The sequence below is a fragment of the Falco naumanni genome, chromosome 2, assembly GCF_017639655.2.
Source record: "Falco naumanni isolate bFalNau1 chromosome 2, bFalNau1.pat, whole genome shotgun sequence".
Lineage (NCBI taxonomy): Eukaryota > Metazoa > Chordata > Aves > Falconiformes > Falconidae > Falco > Falco naumanni.
Window position 1 is genome coordinate 118,467,053 of NC_054055.1, and position 25,532 is coordinate 118,492,584.

The 25,532-nt window shown below is 38.9% G+C and overlaps 1 protein-coding gene across 2 annotated transcripts; it reads right to left on the bottom strand.

The window, feature by feature from the left end:
- Window positions 1-90: 90 nt before the first annotated feature.
- LOC121083097 (suppressor of tumorigenicity 14 protein-like) lies at window positions 91-24,719 on the bottom strand. 2 transcript variants are annotated; one of them, XM_040583054.1, is made up of 17 exons: window positions 24,154-24,719; window positions 23,665-23,833; window positions 22,869-22,993; window positions 21,887-21,954; window positions 20,698-20,879; window positions 20,564-20,602; window positions 19,600-19,819; window positions 16,662-16,801; window positions 15,093-15,190; window positions 14,037-14,149; window positions 12,924-13,057; window positions 9,043-9,150; window positions 7,867-7,986; window positions 7,062-7,245; window positions 6,094-6,365; window positions 4,400-4,536; window positions 91-1,794 (listed from the first exon to the last, which is right to left on the bottom strand). In XM_040583054.1, exons 1-17 carry the CDS (start codon window positions 24,367-24,369, stop codon window positions 1,636-1,638), a joined length of 2,484 nt encoding a protein of 827 aa, XP_040438988.1. In that variant the 5' UTR covers window positions 24,370-24,719; the 3' UTR covers window positions 91-1,635. The 2 variants fall into 2 exon arrangements, with proteins under 2 accessions (XP_040438988.1, XP_040438989.1); XM_040583055.1 differs by lacking the exon at window positions 91-1,794 and having other exon boundaries at window positions 4,405-4,536; window positions 6,185-6,365; window positions 24,154-24,718.
- Between the last annotated feature and the right edge of the window lie 813 nt (window positions 24,720-25,532).

Sequence of the window (25,532 nt, forward strand, 5' to 3'; positions counted from 1 at the left end):
AAGAGGAAACTCTAAGGTATAAATGTAGTTACCATTGCACCCGGGGATTAGAGTTTCAGAAGCACAATCAAATGAATAAAACATAGCCACTTGCATTTTTAGTACGTGTTTATTAAAAAGGAAGATGTGAATGACTGACTAGCCATTAAAGATACTAAACCCCCTAAAATACAGGCTTTGAGTATAGCTTATGTAGCGTTTGACACAAGCATCGTGGGGAGGGAAATGCCCAACACCAGTGCAAGAAAGGAAGGAAAATCAGTGTTAGACACAGGAATCTCACTGCATGCAGATTACAGCGCTAGCTCATTCCAGTGTTTTCCCCACACAAATCACATATTTCTGTACTGTAGAACAAAAACGTGTGCTGTGTGGACAGCAATGAGTAGTATTCAAATTGCCAATTTCGGTTTTGGTTGGTTTTGGCTGGTTTTGGCTTTTTGTGTTATTTTTTTAATGTAAACTAAAAGTGAAAGCTAAACACTTACAAATACTGAGCACAATTTTAAGACCATCTAGACAGATCTTTTATTAAACTGAATACCAGCATTCTTAAGTCCCATAAACAGCTCTGGAAACCTTAAATCATCTAGATTTGGGCTGATTATCCATCAGGAGATTCTGATTATCAAAGCTAGACTTACTGCTAGGGTTAAAGTAGTATGGCTGTCATTTCATCTTCTACTTTCTTTGAGTCCAAGGACACATCCCACCACATAAGTCCCTTTTCCTTTTATGTTCCTTTCAGTGTAGCATGACCCATGGACAGATAAAAAAAATTAAATCCTGACCCTGAAACTCTGCTTGCTGCACACCAAAGACATAAGGAAAAGCAGTGCAAAACCAGGAGCATGTTAAAAATTCACAAAGTGTGCCAGAGCCAGAGCTGCAGAAATATACTTGTAACATACTCCAAACCCTACAGTTATGCTCAAACTGTAAAGAGAATGTAAGAAAGCACTACAGTTTCCTTTTAATTCATTAAAACTGAGTATTTCTTCCCTCTTATTTAAACATAATCCCAAAGAACCTAAATGATGCTCTTCCAGTTATTTAATGAAAATTTCTTGCACCCTAACATCTGCAAGTTGTGTAACTAGTGTTTTTAGGAAAACACAGGAGACAGCCCAAAAGTTACAGTCCACAAAGGAACAGTTGTTCAGTGGCAACATAACCAGAGAGGGAAATAATCTCAGCTTTTTAGTCTATACTGATTATACTATTTGTATATTCAAGAAACATGAAATAGTTATTTATGTTTAGAATCCTGTAACATCACTAAGGTAGTATTATGAACCGAGTATAATGGCCATGAATAGCCAGATATGCGTATGTGAAAATGTATATAGATATATAGATAGCAAGGGAGGTGGAAGGAAGGGAGAAGATTTGCAGAAGAGAGGTTTGGCTGGGTTTTTGCCTAATCCATTTGATTTAGTTTTAAGACAGTGCTGTTTCTGCTGCTGGGGATAAGGAAGATGAATCCAGTGATAGTTTCTTCACTAAGAAGGTGCATTCCTTCACAAAGAAACAGGCAATGGCATTTTCATGTTATATCATCAGAGATGAAGATGATAGACTACTGTAGGAAACAGCTTTCACAAGTGAGATGATCTGTGTTTTCTGCTTGGCACATCAGTTTGTGTTCTGACGAATCCAGTCATAAAGTGCCATCACCTTTGTGTAAACACCAGGACGATTGCGCCGGGCACATCCTTCACCCCAGCTTACAATGCCAGCAAGGTACCATCTGTTTCCCTTTCCTGTGCAGGCCAAGGGACCTCCAGAATCTCCCTAAAATGAAAGGGAGTTCAGCCATTAGTGTATGCACCCCTCCACACACAGCACTGTAACCAAGGTTAGGTTATTAAATAAATACCTGCCTCCCTCTTTCTCAAATTACAATATTAGAATCTTATTTCTGGATAGAACATACCCAGCTAGCTGTCAAATTTATTCAATTTATTTTAACTTACGAAGTAGCATACTAATCAACATAAGTGATGGCAAGAAGCTTAAAAAATTACTCATTGCTAATGTCCCATTACAGGATTCATAAAGCAACTGATCACAGGCTGACTGGGGAGAGAAAACAGGGATGAAAAGTGGGAATTCTGCTATCATTTGATCATAAATGGTTCACAGGTTGAAGGTAGAACTCTTACACTGTGTTATAAGCAGGAACAGAAAGATACCATACGTCCCCAAACAAAAAATAACCCAAAACCAAAAAACCAAACAAGCACAGTTAAATATTATCAGCAGTTTCATAACCAAGACGGTGTCTACATTCACAGAGGGAGAGGAAGAAACAAAGATTAAAGAATGTGCAAATGAGAACTGGGTTCTCAAAGGGAACAGGCAGCTCTGCACAGCAACGTAGAAAAATAAATCTCCCATTTAGCTCAGTGTACAGGATCAGGATGCATTTAGGCTCACAGATGCTTTGCGTCCTTCATTGTTTCATCCTTGTGTGCCTTCTGCGAACAAACCAGTTCACGGAAGCCTGAGCAGTTCTGGAAGCAGCTCATCTCTGCAGCTCTGCCTTATGTCTACAAGGCAGTCGGCAGCCTCCAAGTGGACCCTGGGGTTTGTTTGCTGCCCCCAGTTAGAGCTGACACGTGGAAGAGGTCAGAAGAAAGCCACGGACTGAGAAAAGCGTAACAATAGAAAGCCTTCATCACCCAACCAAGCAAAACTATCAAGAAATAAGAAAAGAAGCCAGAACAGTTCTTCCTGTCTCTCAGGCTGTTGTCATAGTGGCAATTTTGATAATCCGAGAGGCTGATGTCAAAGTGGCTTGAGAAAGGAGGCTACGTAGTCCAGCCAATTACACAACCAGTTCTGAAAGACCAAAGGGACTGTACGCTGGTGGAGAGAGGACAGATCCTAAAAAGAGGAACCAAGATCAAAAAACATTCTAGAGCGATAAGAAAACAGAGTCTAAACGACTAAATGCTTTTTATCTCACTGCAAGTATCACATCCTCTAAAGATGAAAAGAGTCTGGAAACTTCACGTAACTTGTGCAGTGCACACACAGCTTATGTGTCCATGAAGAAACAAATCGGGGTGCCCACAAGTCTGGAACTGTAGTAAAAGTAGTTTCAGGGTGTTATGGGGATTTCCTGAACTGCCAACATCATTCTTCTCAAGCACTGCACAGGAAATCTACTAGTGACAGAAAATCATGACAAAGATGCCACCCAGACTAAGAACTTAAAAGCCCAGAGGACTCAAACACAGCATATTATATTGGGAAACTGGATTGACCAGTATGGTATATAGCCAAATTGGTTAAAATGTCCATTTAAAGATTCAAGGGCGTTTCTTAAGCAACACAGTTTTTGGAGGAACAGCAAGCCTCTAAGCCAACATGTTTTAGCAAAACAATTCCAAGGTCTAAGGTTATAGACGATCTACACACAAAATTAACAAAAAGAATAAGTCACTGAATGAGAACTTTGAGACCGCAGGAAGATCCTGAAGACAGTCTATTGTGTATAAAGAGTTTTGACCTATTATGAGCTATGATCTTAAAAAATTACCCTATTCCATTAAAATAGTAAAATCTATATAATTACACAAAAGTTCTGTCGAATTACCACAGTCTAACATCAGTAACAAAATTCTCTCCCTTTACACAGTATCTGGTATAATAACCATGTTGGGAATTTTGAAAGTGAATATTCATCATAATAAGTTTGAATACTAATAAAGTAGACAGCTAGTCTAATAACAGGGAAAGAGAAAGAGGGCAGAGTCAAGACAGCTGAAGTACATCCAAACAGTTTTTGATTGTGTATGCAAATAAACTAGGTTGTACAGCTTATGATACCATGATGTAATCAAAACTTGTTATTACATACATGAATGAACATTTCAAACAAAAAGGCAATGTCGCAGTTACCAAACCTAGCTTACCTTTGCCCTCTGTATTTCCCTGTAACAATACATTACTCATCATACTTTTGACTTTTTTATTAATCTCACACCCAGACATCAAAAAAAGGAAAAAAAAAAAAATAATCAACATGACTAGCAAAAATCAGAGATGGGCCTAACTTTTTTCTTTTTATCCTTACATCTCTGTTCTTTTACGGGAAATGTAATTGTTGAAGAGGAAAGAGAATTCTTTTTGATACATTTTACTCCTTGTCTTTGCAAAGCAGCATTTCCCAAGAGATTCAGAGATTATATATGCCAAATTTACTACCTTGTTTTGGAGAGCCTTTAACTGCTATGTTAAATTAAGCATACACTTGCGACACCTCGCTATTACTAAAGAATAAAAACCAAACACCTAAACACAACCAAACCACAAACATACCACAACTTTGAACAGTTTTCCAATGAAAGCAAATATTCCTCTATAGTTTTTTCGACAAGTTACACATTACCTGGCATGCATCAACACCACCGTTAAGATTTCCAGCACACAGCATTCGCGATGTGATAAGATCATCATACAACTTGTTGCAAACACTTTGGTTAATGATTCTCACTCGAGCTTCCTGCAATGTTTTGGCAAGACGACCTAGAAAAAATTATGAGAATATTGCAGAGGTTATGGTGGCAGAGATTTCTAACAGAGATACTGCTTCTCAAAACAAAAGAGAATTTCACCAAACTCAAAATCTAGCCAGCTGATGATGGGAGAGTAATTCCCTTCTCTTTAATTGCTGCCTGCCCTCAGCTTTTGGAAGCTGTTGTCTACACTACCACCTAGACACAGAGAACCCTATGCACCACCTTTCCATTTCCTTAGTCTTTATCTTTACATTCTGCCAGAAAGTAGTAAAAAAGCCATGCAAATTATGACTCTAATATAGGATTCCACACAGCATGGCCAATTTCGAACAATATTTCAAATTATGAACAAAGATTTTCATTGTTATTTACACTATGGTTGTGCTCCAAACATTGTCCAAGTGCTACTAAATGAAATTTTGACATTCTTTTCCATCCTCTCACTTCTAGGAAAGGAGCTGAGGAAATAAGCTGAGAGGGGAAAAATAAATAATTTTTAAAAGTCAAACCTGTAAATCACAGGTGGTACAAAGAACTTAATTCTGTACTGTAGTATTGGCATAAAGTGTCATTGTGAACTAAGTACCGTCATCATGTTTTGGCCCAACAGTGAACAGAACCTTTTCAATACCTGGATGATTAGAGGAAGTATTGGGTTTTGGCTTGTTTGCTCATTCGGCTCTGAGGGTTGGCTGGGAATGTAACAGGTAAGATAGAAAAATATGGTTTTTTTCACATGCCATGTTGTTAACTTTTAAATATTACCTACATAATTTTGCAAAAAGCAAGACATTGTAAGAAGGCATCAGTTGTAAAGCCATTTATGCTTCAGGTAGGCTACTGCATTATTATCTAGATTTAAAAAAAAAGATTTAAAGGCACATAAATTACCATAGCATATGGCTTCTGATCAAACATGAGGAACTAGGTCTCAGCACAACTGTGGGGACCACTGTGATGCTGAGGAGCTGCCTAAGCCCAGGTTTCAGAACTGGCTCCTGTATGATGCTGAGCCAGGGCCAAGATCTTGTGGGCTCCCCCCCACCCCTCTCCAAATCTGCATTTTTCCTGCCTCCCCACCGCAGCATGTTGCTTCCAGCTGCGCAGAAGCAGAACTCTTCGTGGGACATACATGAAATTGCCTTTAAGACAGACAACACAAAAAAATTCCCCCACAGCAGTTCTGCAAATATTGATGTTCATGGTGCCCTGTTGCCAAACACAGCCTTAGAGGCAAATTCTTTCTCTGCAATAGTTGCAAGTTGCTGTTTTCTTTACCTGTAAAGATGAGCCATGAGCATGAAAATGGGTATGCTTTTGTAAATCTATAGTCGTTTGCTTTCCAATAGTCTATGACACCTGAGTACGCATACTGTCACTTATCACCTGCCACCCAAGCAAACCTTCAGAATTCACAGGCTGTAGCTAAGGGGACATTTTCTAGATTTTTACACACCTATTAATTAAACCACAGGTATTTATTTCTCAAAATTACAAATATTTCATTGATAGAGTTTAAAACTAAGCCAAACTTGCAAGAAGTATATCCAGGAAATTAACATACTATTTTCTTTTATGGCTCCCCAGCCAGTTACATAGCAGACAGTTCCATAAACAAATACTCTAGAGGTGCTGGGTAAACAAATGGGCTGTACCAGCTCACTGAAGAGCACAGGCATCTCCATTTCCAGCAGGGCAATGTCATAGTCTGAGATAGATTGGTCATACTGCGGGTGGACGATAATCCTTTTGATTGATCTCATAGTTACACGATTGCTCCTTTCATTAATAGTATGTAAGCCCATATACGCTCTCCATCCCGAAGGAACGGAGTATCTGTAAAGAAAATGTTTTTAGAATGTCCCATTGGAAAATAACGCAGCGGCAGTTCACTCCATTTTATCTGCTTTTCAGTGATGAGATTCATCAAAACCAAAGCGAATGGAGTAGAATAGCACTTCAGCAGACAGATTCACTATAATCTCCTAAAACGTTAAGTAATGTTTTTATTTACTATTTTGAAAATAATAATTTCCTGGGGCTGCAAGACCAATTCCTTGCAATGCACCATGCTTTGGAAGTCAGAAGTGTATCATTAAACACTGTTTCCTCCTTGCCACACACAGGAGGTGTCTTCTCAATTTACACTACCTAAACTGAACATTGGTGAGTTTTAGTCTCCACTTATCAGTAAAGAGTCCTTTTCTTGAGAGAAAATGCCATAGCTTCTACTTGGAAAATCCCTTCTAAAAGTGATTCTAAAATTCTAAAAAACTGTCTAAAAAAATAGTATTTACCCTAAATCTAACAAAAAAGTGTGTTTGACCATGCAGGATTCACTGGCAAAATAATTGCTTCAGATACTTAGGACTCTTGAAGCCAGCAGAACACAATATTGAGGGTTCATGTATAGTGCTATCATGTTGCAGAGCCAGCCTATCTAGACAAGGAATAGCTGCCGCAGAATTTTGAAAGCACCACTGTAAGGTTATTAAACTGCAGATACTCTACAACAGTATAACGTCTTCTTACCTCACCGAACCAGAATCCAGGAAGCAATGGGCAGCGGATACAAGCCACCTATTGGAAATAACAGATGCGCCACATACGTGGCCATGTGCTCCCATCTGTAAACTTGCTTGCCAAGGCCACTTTCCAGATCTTGCATCTTCACCTCCAACAATTCTGTTTTTCTTAAGCTGGTGTCTTCCACAAGCTAATAGAAATAATTGAATAAAATAGTAACAAAAAACACAAGGTCATTTCACTTTGCTATGCTTAATACATAAACTTTTATCCATGGACCTCAAAGATGTTGGGGAAAAAAACTATTTTCTTACTGTGCAATTGGTAAAAAGGTAAGGGTACTTGCCCATTTTCACTTAATGGGTAGGTCAGGAATAAAGCAATCATTGCCTGTCCTCCCTTATAGCTTTCTAAAGGGTTAGTAACTCAAACAGACATTTAAGCACAATACTATGCTGGGGCATTTCCAAAAATTCACTTGAATAAAATCTCATATCTTTTCCCTCCTTACATACAGAGCTCTTTGACTGCATTTCTTTCAGCTCAAGCACTAAGATCTACCAGCTTAGCTTGGAAGCGTGCATTGCTTGAAATAAGTCATCATAGACAGAATAGGATCAGTGGACTTGAAATGAATCAAAGCAAAATTCAAGGCAAACATTTTCATACAGATGCTACCAAGAGTTTCATTTTTTTTTTTTAAATTCACATCTGGTTTAATAAATTCTCAATCCAATAATGCTTGACCATAACACAAATTTCTGACTCAGTTTCTCAAGACTCACTAATTTTTAAATAAATGTTACCACACCGCAGTTCATTTCATCAGATCCATCTGCACAGTCTCTTTTCCCATCACACTCAGGATTTGGTTTCAGCAAGCATTTTCCATTGGGGCATTTGTACGCATAAGGGGAGCAGCTTCTGTAGGCTGAGAGAGAAAATAGTATCACATGTTTGGAGCCACGGTTTCAAATTATTAAAAAATACTTGCACATTCCACCTAGTCTGTGAAAGTTGTTCAAAGCTACACATTCCATTCTGCTTGAAGTCATAGTCTGTACTGGTGCAAACTGGTCCCTCTTTGGAGAGGGGACAGAGGGAATGAGAGTTCCACTCTCATTAATGATCACATTCATTTCAGACTCCACAGTCCATGAGGAAAAAGACAGAAGAGCCTTCAGATAGCCTCACACTACCATCTTATTTAACTCAACTGAGCAAGCTAGGCTCGTGAGATCTGTTTTCACCTTCACCAGGACTATTGGCATTACAAATTATAAATCTTCAAAGTCTGGAAGTCAACCTTTTTAAGTGAAAGCTGAAAAAAATTGATGAAGAGCTTTATACCTCCCTCCAAGAAATTTTTGGCTAAGGACTATCACAGTTTACTACGTGGCAGTCCTGAGAGAGATCTCCACAATGGGCTTCCACCACTTTCATTCTTATTATCAGTTGCTTACAATGACCTCTAAACAGCATGAGGGGTATTTTTTTTTTCAACAAACAAGGACATACTTCTGGCTACCTCAAGGACCTAAGATTCAAAGCAAGGCAAAAATTATAAAGCCAAAATGCAGCAAGTCACTGGGGAGACATTAGCAGTACCAGTAAAGTCCATCACCAAAAGACCATGCTTGTGGCAAAGGGCAAAGGTTCCAAGGCTATTATGTCTCTCTCCTTTATATTATTTGGTACTGACCTGGCAGAAGTTGGGAAGAAGTGCTTTCTGACAGGATCACCTGCAAGCTATGGTTAGGTCATCTAAATAAAATGACTCTTATCTTGGATTTTGCTTCATTAATTTCTTGTCTAGACTCTCCCAAGAGCTAGTTATATTCTACATGTTTTGTTTTCACCATTATGAAAGTTGTACTTCATGCTATGAAAAAATACTTAGAAATACTGCATTTATCCATTAAAATAAGCATATTTCTGCTTCTGCCTTCCATCATCTTTTGGAAAATAGCTAGGAATATGTACTTACAGCAGTCATTCTCATCACTGTCTTCCCCACAGCTGTCATCATCTTTGCAAGCCTTATGCTGCTGCTTACACTTCCCATCACCACAGTTCAGCTGTTCTGGATTACAGCCTGAAGAATAAAGGCCTGTAAATGCTTTACAGTCCCAAGAGCTGGCTAGCCGCCATGTGCTACACCCCCTGCCAGAGGTCACCTTGATGTTACTGTGAAATCTCTGCCCGATATTAGTCTACCTTGGCTTTGATAGCCTCCAGTGACAGAGAGGCTTGTTGCATTACCTACCTTGCGCTGCACTCTGACCTTGGAGTACCTTCTGGGTCACTCCTTTTGGCATCCCTTCATTGTTCCCTATCTTTGGTGGGCAGCGCCCAGTTTGGATACAGTACTCTAGCTGAACCCTTCCCACTGGTGACTGGGAAGATCTTTTCAAACTCCTGTCTTACATCCTAGCATGACACTTTAAAAAACAATGAAACACCAAACATACACAGAAAATTTTATGACTTGTTTGGCCCTCAGGTCAGCTTTGAGTCACTATCACCCCCAGGCCATTTTTCAGCAGAAAGGCAACTTACACAATCCACATGCCTATTTGATTACCTAAATTCAGATTTCACTCTTATTAAATAAAATATCATTTTCTCCATATACAATCTCCAGCTTGTCAGGATGATTTATAAACACATCCCTCTAAAATACAGCCCTCTTTCTATTGTATAGCACTTTCCCTATTCCATAAACATCTTCTCTAAACCATCATTTAAATCACACATACACAAAAAATCATGACATATTCCATAACAGGTAGTGGCAGAACAATAATAAAATTATCCTTTCATTTTTGTAATGAGTCATTGGCAATCATTCCCTGAAACAGTTTTCTCTGTTTTTGTTCTCACCATGTTTCCTTTACTTACTGATAAGTTTGTCACACATGGCAGTGTCGAAGTACAACTTCCCCTGTATTTACCCTCTCACAGCAAAGAACAAAATAAATTAAAAAAAAAGCAACTCCATGCCATTTTTTAATACCTTTTCACTGTTCACAAATAGCTTACTTTGACTACTTGTTGCTTAATTTTATTTTATTTTTGGAAGCTTAACTTGTAAAATTGGTGTAAAATTCTCAGTTTTTCTGTTCTCCCACTCATTAAAGAGATACATTACACAGCTTCTCCTCCAGACTTTCAGATCTTCACCCACATCCTTCATGTGATGTTAAAAATAGCTACCAATATTTTAGAGGTAATCTCAGCCAGTCTTTAAACTTCCTGGAACAAGCTGTTTACAGAAGAACACAAATATGAAATAATTGCCCTACCACAACCTAATTCATCACCACCACCTGAGCAGCTTTGCAGCCTTCAGACTGATTGCTTGAAGGAATGCGTTTTCTACCTGCACATCTAAGGACGAGCTAGAAAAACAGGAAATTAATGGCACCAGGAATGTTGTTACAGTCTAAATGCATTAACATAGGACTGCACCATGAAGGAACAGTAAAATGCTATTAAACCCCAAAGTTGGTGTCATTTATAAACTAAACTGAATGTTAAAAAAGGAAATGTTATTTTACTTGGCATAATCTGTGCAAGATTTTTATCAAACTGTCTGAATTACATGGATCAATATTCACCTAAATGGACTGTGAAAATTAAATTCACATTCACTGCCTCGCTCTCAGGGTAGAAAGTGATTTAGCACAGATACATAATTACTACCGATAGTGAACACCTCTTCAGTTTGTTAAGGTAATGTATTTTACACAGGAGCATCTAAGAAGGGCTGGGGGGTGGGGGAGGTGGAATGAAAAAAAAGTTAAAACTAGTTCTCTTTAGTACTAGAAATACAAATTTTCTGACACTAAAATGTTGCAGAAATTTGCCTCTGTACTACTACAGTCCAACTTCATGTCTGATGTGAATAAGTGCTTTATCAAACACTTTTCAAATCTAGCAAACTAATTATGAAACAGCCTGTCACCAAGTATTTCTTTCACTTTAGCTAACAACTAGTATTGATGCTAAGGTGTTTCTTTGCAACATATAAAAAATGTTTGTTCTCCTCCACTTTTTCAGATGTGCCAGCAAAAAAACCAAACCAAACCAAACCAACATCAACCAAACAAAAAACCCAAAAATAGGTAATGTATGGAAGGATAAGAAGCTAAAAGCTCCTCTTTCTGTCCAGGTCAAGCCAACTTAAACTTTTTCCCCCTCTAGCAGCACATGCAAATTAACAGTTAAATCAGATTGAAGGACCAAGTACATTTGTCCCACATTTCTTTAATCACTTCCAATCTAAAGTCATTTAGTCCTCTTCACTGCCTTGCATGTGATGCCAGGGGGAGGCACACGCTATGCGGCCAGCCTAGCTCGGAGCAGGAGTCTCCCTGTGTCCTATTCACCATTCCCTGAAGTTATTCAGGTCATGCTTTCCAGGTCAGATCAGATCAGCACCTGTGATTTTTAATAGTGCTTTCGTAGGCTCCCAACAATGGCAAGAAGCCCACCAAGAAGGTAGGTGACTGCAGGTACAGAGAAAATTAAATTCATTAAGTTTTTTCCCCCTCCCTCTTACTATTGCTACAGGCAAGGCTGTAGTGGAAGACCAGTGCTCTCAATCCGTGCTGCTCTCTCAGATAGCCTCCACAAATGTCTTTACTGCATCGACTTGATACTGACATCAGAGTTAATCTACCCCTCCTGGTGAGTCTTAATAAGATTCCTTAAAATTGTGACTAAGGATTGATTACGTGACTTTGAGCCATCTGCTTGCTGCCTCAGTGCTAGAAACAGAGCAGAGCACGCAGAAAGTGAAGACTTGTGCATGCAATAAAGACTGGGGATTTTTTCTGTTAAAAAGTATTTTGGGGCTTTGGCTTGTCTCTGAACTGGTTTTGAGGCAGTAACCAGAGTAACCATAGAACACAGCAGAATGTGTGACTTTTTTCGGTAGAGACACATGTGGGTGGAAGAAGAAATCCCTGAAGATATCTGAGTCCTATAGAATGGCTGACCACAAAGTCTGCCACTTATTTCTCATGAAAGGCATGAAGCAAGAATCTGTGCCAGAGATCTCATAAACACTTTAAGTCAGCAAGGAACAGTACTACACTCAGTCAAGCACGGTGAGGATCCAAAGAGGTTTCACAACTGAACTAATCTCTTGAAATCACACAGAATTTTAGCTACCTAGATATTCACTGGGTAAAGGGAAGGGGAGGCATTTACAAACCATGTATCGCAGATGTATCATTTTTAAGGATTATCACGAGTAAATATGTGTATCCCCTGAAAATCTCTGTTCCACCCTTTGAAAGCCCTCCCAAAATCTAACACTGATCCAGAAGTGCATAGAATGGGAAGTCAGGAAAGGGGCTCTAAGAAACCCAGCCATATTTCTGCAACACTTGCGAGCAAAGGGTCCTTACTGACTCCCAGTGAAAACTTCAATGGTGTGTCTAAACCTGGAAGCTGATCCAGAGCACGCTGAGTTGTGATTTTTAAAAGACGACTGATTATTCATGGTTAAGTCCTGTTGGCAAAAGTGTTATGCCTAGAGGCTCTCTGCCATACTACTTTCATGTTGCAGCTTGGCTATTTTAAGATGTTAGCAAAATGTCAAATAATTAGATCTGCAGAAATTGGTAAATTTTACTTTTACTTACAGAAGTGTTGTTAGAAGTTAGCAAATAAGTACTAGCTTCTAAACGTATCTTTTATCTAATTTTGTACATCTATTTGTTCAATTAAATACATAATAACATTTTAAACATTAGTCTCTTGCCCTTAGGTTAATTAAAAAAGTACGTGGTTGGTCTGTCAAGCATGGCTTATTGAAGATTTCTCCTAAGAAATTAAAGTATGTACTTATTCACTTACGGTCTGTGTGACTGAAGGCTTTGTATTCAATATAAAAGCCTCTGTGGGTGACCAGTTCATCGGAATGGAAGCTGATGGCGACAGAATAGCCATATTCTCTGTTTCTGTTGTTTTCTGAAAGAGCTTTACAGTATCTAGCAAGGCAAAAGTGAGAATAATTAATTTCTAACCAAACTGATAATTACCATCCAGCTACCTCTCCTTCTACTGAGAAGTACCAATGCCAAAAATCTTTAAAACAGTACAATAAAGATCAGGGTTTTTTTTTTGTTTGTTTGTTTTTGTTTTTTTTTTTAGGGTTAAAAACAGCCCAACAGAAATGTTAGCCTATTTCTAAAGGCCTTCTACTCCACAACTTTTCTGGGAATAGCAGACTTTGAAACAAAATACAGCAAGATAATGGATGGCAGATTCTACCTCATAAATACAGCCAGCTTCTAAGCATGCTTGATTTCAGATTTCCCATTTAAACCTGCAAATCCAAAGCCCACCAATGGAATCATACAGCCAAATCCAACAGTTGTTTCTTGTTTCAGTACAGTCCTTCCAAGAGACAAATTATTCTGAACGCTGTTTTTTGGGAGGTTTGATTGATTTGGTTGGTTGGTTGGGGTTTTGGTTGTTGGGGTTTTTTGGTTGTTTTGTTGTTGTGGTTTTTTGAGGGGTGGGCAGTGGTGTTTGTTTTAAGCACATACATTGCAATTTTTCTTATTTACAGAAAACAATTACAATCACTGAAAAGTAAGAAGTATAGAAAATGAAACTTCACATGACACGAGCTCTTCCCCCATGTCAAGACCATTGCCAGGAATTTACAGCTCAGCTGCAGCTGCATAAAATCCTGCAGTTTACTATGTCATTGCTCTTAAGGGGAACAACAAAGTAAGTGCCTAACAGGGTAGGAAAAGCAGGATGCTTTAATTAATGTAATGACAAATGTTCAGGGCAGGATTAAAAAAAATACGCTACTGAAATTCAGTGGAAGCATGCCAATTTTTGTTGAAATGTATCTTTCTGCACTGGAAGTGGCAAGACATTTTTTCTTAAGTACAGTATGTTGTGCAGAACACTGAAATGCAAATTAACGTGTCTGAAAATAGTGTATTTACTCACCTAACCCCATCGATTTCTAACCAGTCTTTATCACATTTACTGGACCCTGGAGACTTCTCTTGGATTTGTATTATAAGGATTTTTAATGAGAGCTTGTAGCCAGGCAATGGTGCCTAAAAATCAAAGGATAAATATCCTGACACACACATCTACAGAAGGAATTGGCCTGTGCTTCTAAGATGCTAATCTTGTTTTACTTATTATCAGGCTAAAACCACTGCATTTTTTATTATGCAAATCGGCACCTTGAAGAACTAAAAGACTTTGACTAGGCTGTGCCAGATAAAGGAGTGTAAGCCTGCCTGGAGCCAGCACAAAGCCCTGTACCTGAGGTTCACGCTATGTTTGTACTGCCACGTGTTTCAGCTGGTCAGATAAGAGATTTAAGGTATCTATGGCAGCTGGTCACTCAACTGCACTAGCTATGATCTCTGTGTTTTAGGAAGCCTTTTTCTTCCCTTTCCTGCACATAGATGAGAGTTTCGTGCTACAAGCTGCTAATAATTTTCATTGAGCAGGTGAAAGGTAGAGATTGTTACCAACTCATAGATATGAAGAGCATCCTTTTCAAGGGAAAGTCAAAAAAAGTGGTTAAATGCTTAATGGAGCAACAGATAAACACATCAGGAAGTCTGTGAAAATCATAAGCAGATTAATCCTGCCAAAGGATTTGGAGCTGGAGAGGGTCCTGTTTCTACAGAATTCATGGAAATACAGTGTGGTACGTCATATGAGGCAAGATTTACATGACTTTTTTCTTTTTGACATAGAAACAAAGCCCTGACTATTAGCAGTTTTCTCTCACTGCTAGGAGTTGTCATCTTACTCATCACTTTTTTTCTTTCATGGATAATAAACTTTTGGATGCTGGCAATGTTTCCATCCCATAACTGGCACTTGTACATAGGACAGAAAAGAAACGGGTGCCTGAGAAGTCATCAGGTGCAGTGGTCTTAGCTTTTCCTTCCATTTTGCCCACATCAAAAGCCATTTCTCCCATCATCTATATCACATAAAGCAAAGTCACCACTGCTCAGAAGAGTTCCCAGCACTTACTCTGATGATCCAGCTGCAGTCAATGTTTGGTGGGTAGTAACTTGGGTAATAAGGGGAACTCAGTGTCCCGTTCCAGGAGATAAAATGACCACCACACACTGGGAGAGAAATATATCAGCAAGGAACACAGTTATCTCAGCTGGGCTAAAGTGCATAGCCTACTCCACTTGCTAGAACCCTTCCCCATGTACAGTTAGAAGAATGGGTTGTAACAGTATTAAGCTCATGTTTTGCCCGTATTAACAGAAAAATCATGCAACTTCCACTTCCCCATCAGACTGAATTTCTCTTATTTTTGGACCAAATTACAATTAAGGATAAATACAAAGCACCTCTAACTGAAGGTGTTTTTTTAAAAAAAAAAAAAAACCAAACATTCTTTTGTGGTATGTGGAAGAAGCAATTAAATGTGGACACAACAAACCTCACCCTTCCAATTTACTTGACCTTTCTGTAAACATTTTCAAACACTAAAAAGCAATCAGCTCAATGAACTGAAACCTCTAATGTCATGTAAAGCAGGAAGTTTGTGTATCAGTTCTCAGCCTGAAAATTCATGCCACATTTGAACAGTACCTTTGAGGTTTTATTTTCTACCAAGAACTCTGCTAGATATACAGTCCTTAATCTTTTGGTTCCCTTTTGGTAACATAGTAAATGCAAATTGTGTATAATAGAAATAAAGAAAATTTTAAAATAGTAAAATTTTGTGGCAGAAAGTGGGCTATACATCATTTGGAGTGCCCATCTTCAGAACAATGAAGCAATTCCAATTTGTAATGTGCGCAGGATGAGCATTTGCCTAAGCAGCACCCACAGAGACATAAGCCAAAATGTGTAAGCTTTGGAGAAGTTTATTCCCTATTTGTTCCACAAGCTAAAAAATAGTTACTCACTTAATTGTCAAAATTCTTTCACTTAGACCTTACCAAACGTGGCTAAACTTTCACTTGTGAAGCCCCTATATCTTCTGTAAAATACTACAGTTTATTGTTATTAAGAATATTTCACTAATCACCCAGAACTGCAAAATTCATAGTAGTCCATAGGTTTGGAATATACTTCTTGGGTTTACACTTTTTCTTACACAGTTAACTACACTGAACAGTGTTTTCAGAAAAAGATCAAAGACTTATTAGAAGTGTTTGCTCTTGTTTTCCATTTTCATTAAACACAGATTCCTCAGGCTGGGGATAGATGGCCAAAACTGGTAAGAAGAGCTGCTCTGTTACTGGGGCTGTCTAGCTCTGCCCAGCCATACAGTGCCTGTAGTGCTACCTGGCTGGCTGCTCTGCTACCATTCCTCAGCATTACCTATGTAGTAAGAGTAATGTCTGGGAAGTATGGCTTGGGTAGCAGTCAGGAAGACAAAAAGTCTCCCAGACCATTCTTTATTCTTTGTTCAGTTCTCAGACTTTTTATTTAAGTGGATTGGAATGACAATTCCCTGACTTACATGCCGGCATTCCCTCTCCCCAGATTCATTCAGGCAATATCAACTGGTTTTTTAGAGGCAACAACAGGAATAAGTGTGCTTACATCAGATGCTTGTTTCTATTAATTACTTACTGATTTTAGGAATGGCTTGAAAATGAGCTTTTAATATGCTGCTTTCTTCTCTTCGGTCCAGTGAGAAGGTAAGCAACATCACATTACTTGATGAAGTTAAACGTACCACAGGAGGAATCCAGGCCCCAGGTCCACACCACCTGAAATATTACCAAAATTGCATAAAAAACCCTAAAACGTTTCCCATGTTCCAGTCATTTTTGCTGAGAAACTGGGCAGAAGTACCACTGATCTGATCATCTGTGAGTCAGGAGTATTCCCCTGGCTACCACTTCCCTTTCATTCTTCCCCCCAATGGATGCTAGAGAAGGCACTAGAGTTTCCCAGCCTTGCGGCTCAGTCACTCAGGGGGACCATCACAGGTGTTCTTGCCTGCCAGGTGCCCTGGAGTTTTCAGACCTGTAGAAGCATCAGTAACAGATTATGCTACTTCAGTAATGATAGTGGCACTGAGAAGTAATGGGCAGCACTGAGAAATAATGGGCAGCACTGAAAAGGCAATGAATGCCAGTGCAGCAGTGTTGAGCAGCGTCTATGCAACAGATAACAAGCCCAAAGCATTTCTTATCTGTTAACATTCAGCTTGGTTTCACGTCACAAAAGCTGTCACACAAGATGTGAAGCCCCATGCGTGGCAACTACTTCTTCTTATTGTTCTTTTGTTTAAATAATGATGAGTTAATTTATATCCCGAGCTTGCAAACTTACTCCCACTTTTATTTTGAAAAGTCTTCTTTCATGCATCTTGCACATACTCATACTTGCATCTGTAAATTCACTTTTATATTTATTCCATTTTGAAATCCACAGCATATTTTGGATTTCTTTTCGTTAATTTACAAATCTGCATGTGAAAAATTTCTAACAGTTTTTTTTTCTATGCACAGCAAATGAAAGCAATAGAGATTAGACCTCACAGTAACAGACTATTTCCATCACAGCCCTACATCAAGTTCTTAGATGTCAGTGAAATCCAGAATGGCAGCATTAAAATCAAATTTTTTAACCTTAAACCAAAAGTAGTCTTCTGTTTTAGCAGGTTATTTCCTGCTCCCATTTTGCATGAGACTCTATAGGGTGGATCTGCAATGTACCTCCCTTTTGCAGACATTATTAATTCCTTTTTTTTCATAATACTTACCAAATCCCTTATAAAATGAACAATCTGAGTCCCCTCTGCACTGCCATGTGGAAATGTTTTAGCATCTTGATCTTTGACCCAGTTGATATCCTGGCTTATCTTCTAGCTGTACCTTTTGTCCCAGCACCATCAGAACAGCAAGGCAAGCACATACGAGAAGAGCTGTTCATGAGACAGTTACTTTTGCAGTAAACCTCACAATCTCAGCTCACTCTTAATATTTGTCACTGAACACCTGTATTACTGCAGTTTACAGAAACTGATGAGAATCATTTCAGTCACTACGTGTGATCCTAGACCTGAACATCAGGGAATCATGGCTACAATGCAGTAATTCCTGGCTGTCATGGATATTGGAGATATTATTATTAGTTCTACTGCACGTGTCCCAAGTATGTAATGAGCTGGTTCCAGCTTAAGTAGGAAACTAATAAGCATTATTCAAAGACACACATTTGAGAGGGTGGCAATAAAAGTAACCCCAAAAAGTCAACTTTTCTGGAGGTACCATCAGGCTTTTAATGTAATTTCAGTCACCAAATTCTGTTCTGGCTCTTCGACAGATAGACATCAATGCATATTCTTGAAGTTTCTGTCTTACAGCTTATTGCATCAGTGTTCTCTGAATCTGTTATATCATACACCTGTGTTGGTTTTACTAGCTTCCAGGTGCTTTCATGCCTACTCTACATTTCTGGTTCCGAAAAATCTGAACCATTGCTAAAAATGCACAGTGGAGTAACAGGCCCAGCAATAACCCATAATCAACAGCAGAGCAGATGCATGAAGGGGATTCTTCATGCTATGCTACAGTCTGAGACTAATTCCTTACAAAACCCCTGCGTTCACTCCGTGCCTGGCCTTCTGACAGTCTCACAATGGCAAATTCTTTTGTGTCGTGTTGCATAAGGAGAGAAAAAAGTCTGTTAATAGAGCTGAAGAGGACCACCCCTTCACAGGTTAAACCCCTACTGAATCTGCATGCTCAAGCTAGCTTCCTCCTGAAAGTTCTTTAAAATAAAAAATAATAAAATAACCCCACCCCCCCCCCTTGAAATAATCCATCCTCAGATTCTAAAACCTGTTTGTTTATTTTGTTAATGAAGACAGGTTCATGGTAGATAACATGTCCAAATGTGAAATTTGACTCTGGAGCGTGGGAGCAGTGTGGCCACTGAAGGTTAAATATCATCTGATCTCACTTATGCAAACGGACTACACAGGGGCTCTGAGGACAGAGCCTTCCATAAACACAACACCCCTGTTATGAACATATTCAGGAGAGAGAAACCCTGCTCTAAAACATGTTTTTTTCTAAAAATAATAAAATACAATACTCTAAAAAAATAATTAAGTCTGTATCTTTTTGAGTTGTGACAGTAATTGTATGAAATCAAAACCATTAAAAAATAGTCATGATGTAGAGCAAAACCCACAGGAATTTATAACGGGCTTCCCAGGGAAGTGGTCCAGCAAGTGGCACCAAGCCTGTCAGAATTCAAGAACCATCTAGACAATGCTCTTAGTCACACGGTTTAGTTTTAGGTAGCCTGTGAGGAGCAGCGAGCTGGACTCAATGATCCTTATGGGTCCCTTCCAACTCCAGATATTCTATGACTCTAATTCATTGCAGAGGCAGATAATATGGAAGATCCTTTTATTGCCTTACACAAGATTTTTAATTAAGTTTTATTTGGAGTCTTGTATTTTTGGAACCTGTTTAATATCAATTTGATATTGCTACAGTTTCAGAGAGTTTCCAGCTCAACAAAACATCTTTGCTCTGTACTGTCATACCTTGTAATGATCTTGTTCTGCAGAGGAAGAAGGAAATCATATGCTGACAGGTGGTGTGATGCACAGCTTTCTGGGGTGACGCCATGCACAGTGATAACTACCAGTCTCACCACATAGTTAGAAGGAACTCGCAGCCTCCATTGATAAAAAGTCTTTTTGGGATTCATCAGAGTTAAAGTCCTGTTGTCACCTGGCTTGGCATACAGGTCAAAGGATACCGCTATACAAAAGAAGCTAGATCAGTGACTGAAAGACTGTTAAGCTGAAAGATAAATTATTGGGTAAAATTTCCAAAGAGGTGGTAACAATTGCCTACCTGCACTTCTTGACTACTCTACTCACTTTTTCCCCCCTTACCTTTACAACCCTTTTCCCTACCAGGCTGCATCAACTTCTTCTCTGGCCAAGGAAGGACAATGCCTCACTACCACCAGCTCATGGCACGCTCAGCAAGCAGGGGGGAACTCGGCTGCAACTGCTACCATCTCTGCTTGAAACCCACTGCTTCCTTTGCCTTTTTCTCTTCCCCCCTCTCCACACAGTTACAACACTAAGTACATGAGGTCAGTCTCAAGGCGTCCTTGATATGAAGAAACAAAGCAAAGCAAATTAAAGCTCTGCAGTCTTTGATCACCAACTATGAATAACCAAGATTATCTAGTCACAAGGCAAATAAATTGTGTATAATTTTGTATAGTAGCCTTTTAAAAGATGCCAAGAAAAGGACCCACATTGCAATTCAGTGGGAACTATTAGATTTCAACCGTTCTAGTTCGAACATCAAAATAAAAGCTGTGAAGTATTTTCATTCCAGACTTTATTTGGAACACAGGCCAGGGAGATCCCTAATCTGGTTTGGTTCCTAGGCCCTGCAGATGTAAGAACAACTGGGAAACGGCCCTTTTTCTGTTACATGATTTCCCCTCCCCCCAAAAAAGTGATATTGAGATTGAAGCATAATCACCTGATTTTAGCATCACATCATATTCTGTCGAATCTGAAACTGAAATTTAATAATGTCAGCCACACAAGCCAAAGACACAAACTGGAGACAGAAAAATAGACAGAATAGGTATTAAATGACAGGTACATCGTTACCAAAAAGCTCTATTGCAACAAGATCAAAATTTTCCTCCCCAGAAGAACTGAACATATGAGCTGCTTGTTTACTACTGATTCCTTTCTGTTCCACTGAGGTTAATTTTTTAAGAGAAGCAACCATATCTTGTGGTGCCCAGAATGTATTCCAGTAGTAAGCTCGAAGTCCAGACTCTCCTTCACTGTGGAGAGAAAAAAAATATACATCATAAATACACCTGAATTAGAATTTTGGACAGACTTTCCACTGGTCTGCAGTTTCAGCTTGCACACTTTCATAGCCAGTTGAACGGCTGCATGAAGAGTTGCAGCTGAACATGGTGGCAAAAAGCTCTCCTGTTTAATGATTGTTTTCTCTATACAGTAGAAAAACCTTGAAAATACCTTCCTTAAACAGTTACACATTGAGACTAAAAATTATACCTCACAGAAAATCCTTGCCATAATTTTTAGGGAATTGGATGTTTCCATCCCTGCTGTATAATTATACACTTTTAAGATCATATTACAGCTCCAGACACATTTTCCTCAATAGTTTTTAACTGAGACTAGGGCCATATGACAATATAATTTTATGCCCACAATTTGATATGACGTTTCACAGAATTCTTGTTGAAACAAGCAATATGTATATGCACATTTACAAACTATTATGTGATTCAAAGAGACCGCCTATCACGCTCCTCTGTTCAAAACGGCCTTAAGGAGTGACCTTTCAGAAGTTTTCAGAGACTACCAGGACAGTAGTAGCCATCTGCTCAACGTATTTATACTTCTCACCAGGAGCTCAAGTAGAGTGCCCTGCCCAAAATTATACCTTTAATTTTTGTTTTGAGCGGTTAAAAAGGAACTTCATTTATATAGACAAAACCAAAATAAGATTCTGCAAGCGGTAGAGGTAAAACCTACTGAACTGTGATTTCAAAAATCAAAAGGAGGTGAATAGACTACAAAGCAATCCATGAACCAAGGAACAATTAATCAGACTTCATTTCTCTCACTGGTTCTACAGGGCAAGACAGACGATACACTATTAGCTTACACACTTAAGTGCATTTCTGTTTTCTTCATGCTCTGTTATAGAGAGCTGCATGTTCTTCCAGGTAACTAATATAAAATTAACTAAAAAAGGTAAGACAAATACAACTGAATATCTCAAATTTGTATTATATGCCGGAACAGTACCTACCTGAAAGCAGCTACTACAGACTTCAGGTAGTACTTTCCCAAGGACGAAGACTGATATGTTTCTGCAAACTGACAGTGAAATAATGATAAAAGAAAATATAAAGTGTTACATTTTAGCATCAATACCATCTCTTATACTATGAAGTATTTACCTTTTTCTTCCTTTCTTCTTCACCACCCACTCACATTACAAGCACTATCCATCCATATTTTCACAAAATATATCAAATAGGGATCATAAATGTGCATTCATTTCCACTCACACGCACACACAAAATTACTTCTAAGTCACATCACATTTCAAGACCATTGAGATAACTCTCGGTAATTAGCCATGAAACAGAAGCCTTTATGAATACTGTTATATTTTTGTTCCAATCTTTAAATTTCTGGCATATAATCAGGACATGAGCAACTTGTGTTGGCTGTGCACAAAGCAGCTTTGAGACACCAGATTAGCTCTTTTGGGAAATACAGGCTAACAGAGAACTGCTTTGTGTTTAAGAGTGCTGTTCACATGCACCCAGGAAACAGTACTGATCTCACAAATGAGAATTCACATAAGAAGTGCAAGAAAGCAAGCATTGTTGTGGGGGATAAGGGAAAACAAGTCAAAACAAAAAGTTAAGCATTGAATTGGAACTATAATTAAAAAAAAAAAATCAAAGAGAAAGATGTAGCAAGGAAGAGTGTTTGAGTAAAATGAAACAAAACACACTTCAAATTCCTTTAAGAAAAATAATTTGTCCATAACCTTGAAACCCCCAGATTCATTACCTAGAAAATGCTGACCTTACTATGAGACACACAGCCCCACCTGTCTAGCTATATTCCTAAAGCTGTACACTGCCAAGGCACCTGCTAGCTTTAAACTTACTGTTTTGAAGGAAAAAAAGATTGTAACTAACTGGAATCTTCTCCTCATTCTGAGTCTGACTATGGAATAATTCTTAAATTATTGCTATATTTATGTGGGAACTTACGTAATTTTCGATTGCTTCTGCTTGCAGGAGGAATTTCTGTGACTTGGGATCACTGAAGTCATTTGTGTAAGTCAAATTAGGAATTTCTACACTTCCTCCAATATAAATAAAAGAGAAGGCTGGAGCTGGGGGGGGGGGGGGGGGGGAAGGATAAAAAAAAATTAGCACACCTAATAACATTACAGAAAAGCTTCTGGAACAAGAAGCTTGCAGAAGCATGTATTGTTCTTGGCGTCTATAGGTATTAGTTATTAAAAGAAACATGCAGAAAGCGACAGCGCGCTGAGTCAGTCCCATTGACAGAGCAATGCCCAGAAGGGAAGGACTGAGCTACCAGTTCAGACAGGCATTTCTACTAGGAAGCTTTAATTGTTAAACTTCCCTTTTTTTGTAGCGCTATCCTCCTGAAGAGGTACAGTTTTAACAGCTATGCGTTGAGGTCTGGGTAGATGCATGCATAGGTTGGATACACATTCTGTTTTGAAAAAGCTAACAGAATATAGACAGCTAATCCTATACGCTCTTGGTAGAGATGACAGTTATAACGATGATGATATGCACAAGCAGAGACAAAAAAATTTAGAGATAAAATATATGCCTTCATTATTCTTGTGCAACTACCAACTGCTAATTATTGTGCACTTTGTTGCTTTAACGAAGACATTAAGGAGAAGGGAAAGTCAGTAGTTTAGACATGCATTACGTGCTTAGCTGCCTAGTGCAGAGCTTTTTGTACTAAACATTCACAGTGCAAAATACCCATCCCACCCAGACCATACTGGGGAGGAACACTTACAGAATGAATAGTGCAGGACTAGCACGGTTACTGTAACCGCTAAAGAAACTATAGGTAATACTCCTAGAAGCCATCTTCTCCAGAAACACAACCTCATCCATTTGAAGAAACAGCACTTCTGACACAAGCCTTCTTGGTAGGATGGGCAGTAGTGAATATGTGGACTTTCCTAGAGAAAGACATGAGAAAGCATCAATTAGTAAAACAACAAGAGAAGAACTATTGTACTGTACTTTAGTATTTTTAGCCTTTCAGTTTTTAAAGAGGTTTAAACTGAGATAATATCTTCCGTGCTACCAATTGTGTCACACACAAACCCCACGTTTCTTGTCTGCCTTTTTGTGGCATGAATTTCAAGTGGGGGGAAAAATTGTTATCGCTTTGGTTAAGAGCAGTTTGTATACAAAGAACAGAGGTCAATACACACCAAAGTGGGCAGAGAGATCATTTACTGTGTTCCTACTGTAAAGCTTAGCTGGCGTCTCTTACCTGCCCTGCAGTCTGCTCAGAGTCGTACGGAGCTGGTATGCTGTACACAGAAACCTGGCTGGAGGGGAAAGCCTGTTTCATGACGCCTTGACAAATGCCTTTTGACAAACCTAATAACAAATTCCTAAATTCACTTATTTTTTTAAACATAACCCAGAAGAGCGTGCTGCTTTCCCTGCCATGCACACCAGGCTTCTCTCCTGTCGCCTTTGCCATACTGCTTGAAGCTGGAGCCAGCTGATCTGCAATCAAAGAAGGTGGGGAGGAAAAGTTACCATCACTGTAACTCTTTGTTTTCCTAACTGGCTAAGTAGGATATGGATCCCATCATTTGAGAACAGATCAGTTACTTCTTTCAGAAATACAAGAGTAGGAAATAATTTACAATACAAGGCAAAGGACGTGCAAGCAATTTACAGGTAAAAAGTCTCAGAGCAAGGTAAATGAGGCAACTTCTAATGAACACCTGGTGGAATCCACAGAAATATTTCTGAGAAAAATGTGCAGCTCCACAGACCACCTGAGTTTTCCAGCTTCAAGCCCTGGTACCACAGAATAAATGTAATTGCAAAGCAAGTCATGTTAACGTTTCCTATTTGAAATCAGAAACAGTCTTAAGTGAGCAAACTAACAAGTTCAGGGTATTCTGCAAGTAAAAGAGGAAAATCAAGGATGTGTGTGGGAAAATAACATCTTTTATACATGTTGAGGGAAAGAGAAAGCACAAAAACAAAACCTAGAAAAACAAAACAGGCCCAAGAAACCTCAGCCCCAGAAAATAAAAAGGGAACAACCCAACCCCAACACAGACCTCACTGAGAATACAAAAGGGATTAACTGGAAGGCAATCCTCACAGCTCAGGAATGCAGACTACAACTGTAGACAGGCTGCTTTGTTCTATTTTTTTTCAACAACCTCTCTCTGCTACCCACACAGCCTGCTGACGGACTGACACTTTGCCCCTTCCTTCCTGGAAAAGAAACCCACAGAAAAAGCCTAGAGGAAACCAAAACCTCTCTTGCATCATCTCTAAAAATTGTACCAGGACCTTTTAAAAGTTAAATATATATCCAGAGAACCCAATCCCATAGCAATGCCTCTCAGAGGGTAGAAGCATCCGTTTTATTTGGGCAAGGACAAGATCATTGCAATAACACACACAACCATGTTTACTCTTCTTGTTAAAGTTGCCTGAAGATAAAGAATTCAAATTCTCGGGCAGATGGGCTTGTACATGAGGAAATGAAGTCAGGAAAGAAAATAGTTAGTAGCTCTAAATCATGCAGTTAATTAAAATGAAAATTGGAGAAGGAATAAGCCTAATTCTTTGTCCCATGCTTAACAGCAGAACTTCTGATCTCCAAAAATGAAGTCCCAA

What these genes read in the sequence shown, in the direction of transcription:
- LOC121083097 (XM_040583054.1), bottom strand. Translation starts at nt 24,369, where the DNA reads ATGGCAAAGGCGACAGGAGAGAAGCCTGGTGTGCATGGCAGGGAAAGC. An exon ending in CTGAGCAGACTGCAGGGCAG is followed by an intron (nt 23,834 to 24,153) that starts GTAAGAGACGCC and finishes GTCTTTCTCTAG; the next exon opens with GAAAGTCCACATATTCACTA. An exon ending in TTAGAAATCGATGGGGTTAG is followed by an intron (nt 13,058 to 14,036) that starts GTGAGTAAATAC and finishes TTGCCTTGCTAG; the next exon opens with ATACTGTAAAGCTCTTTCAG.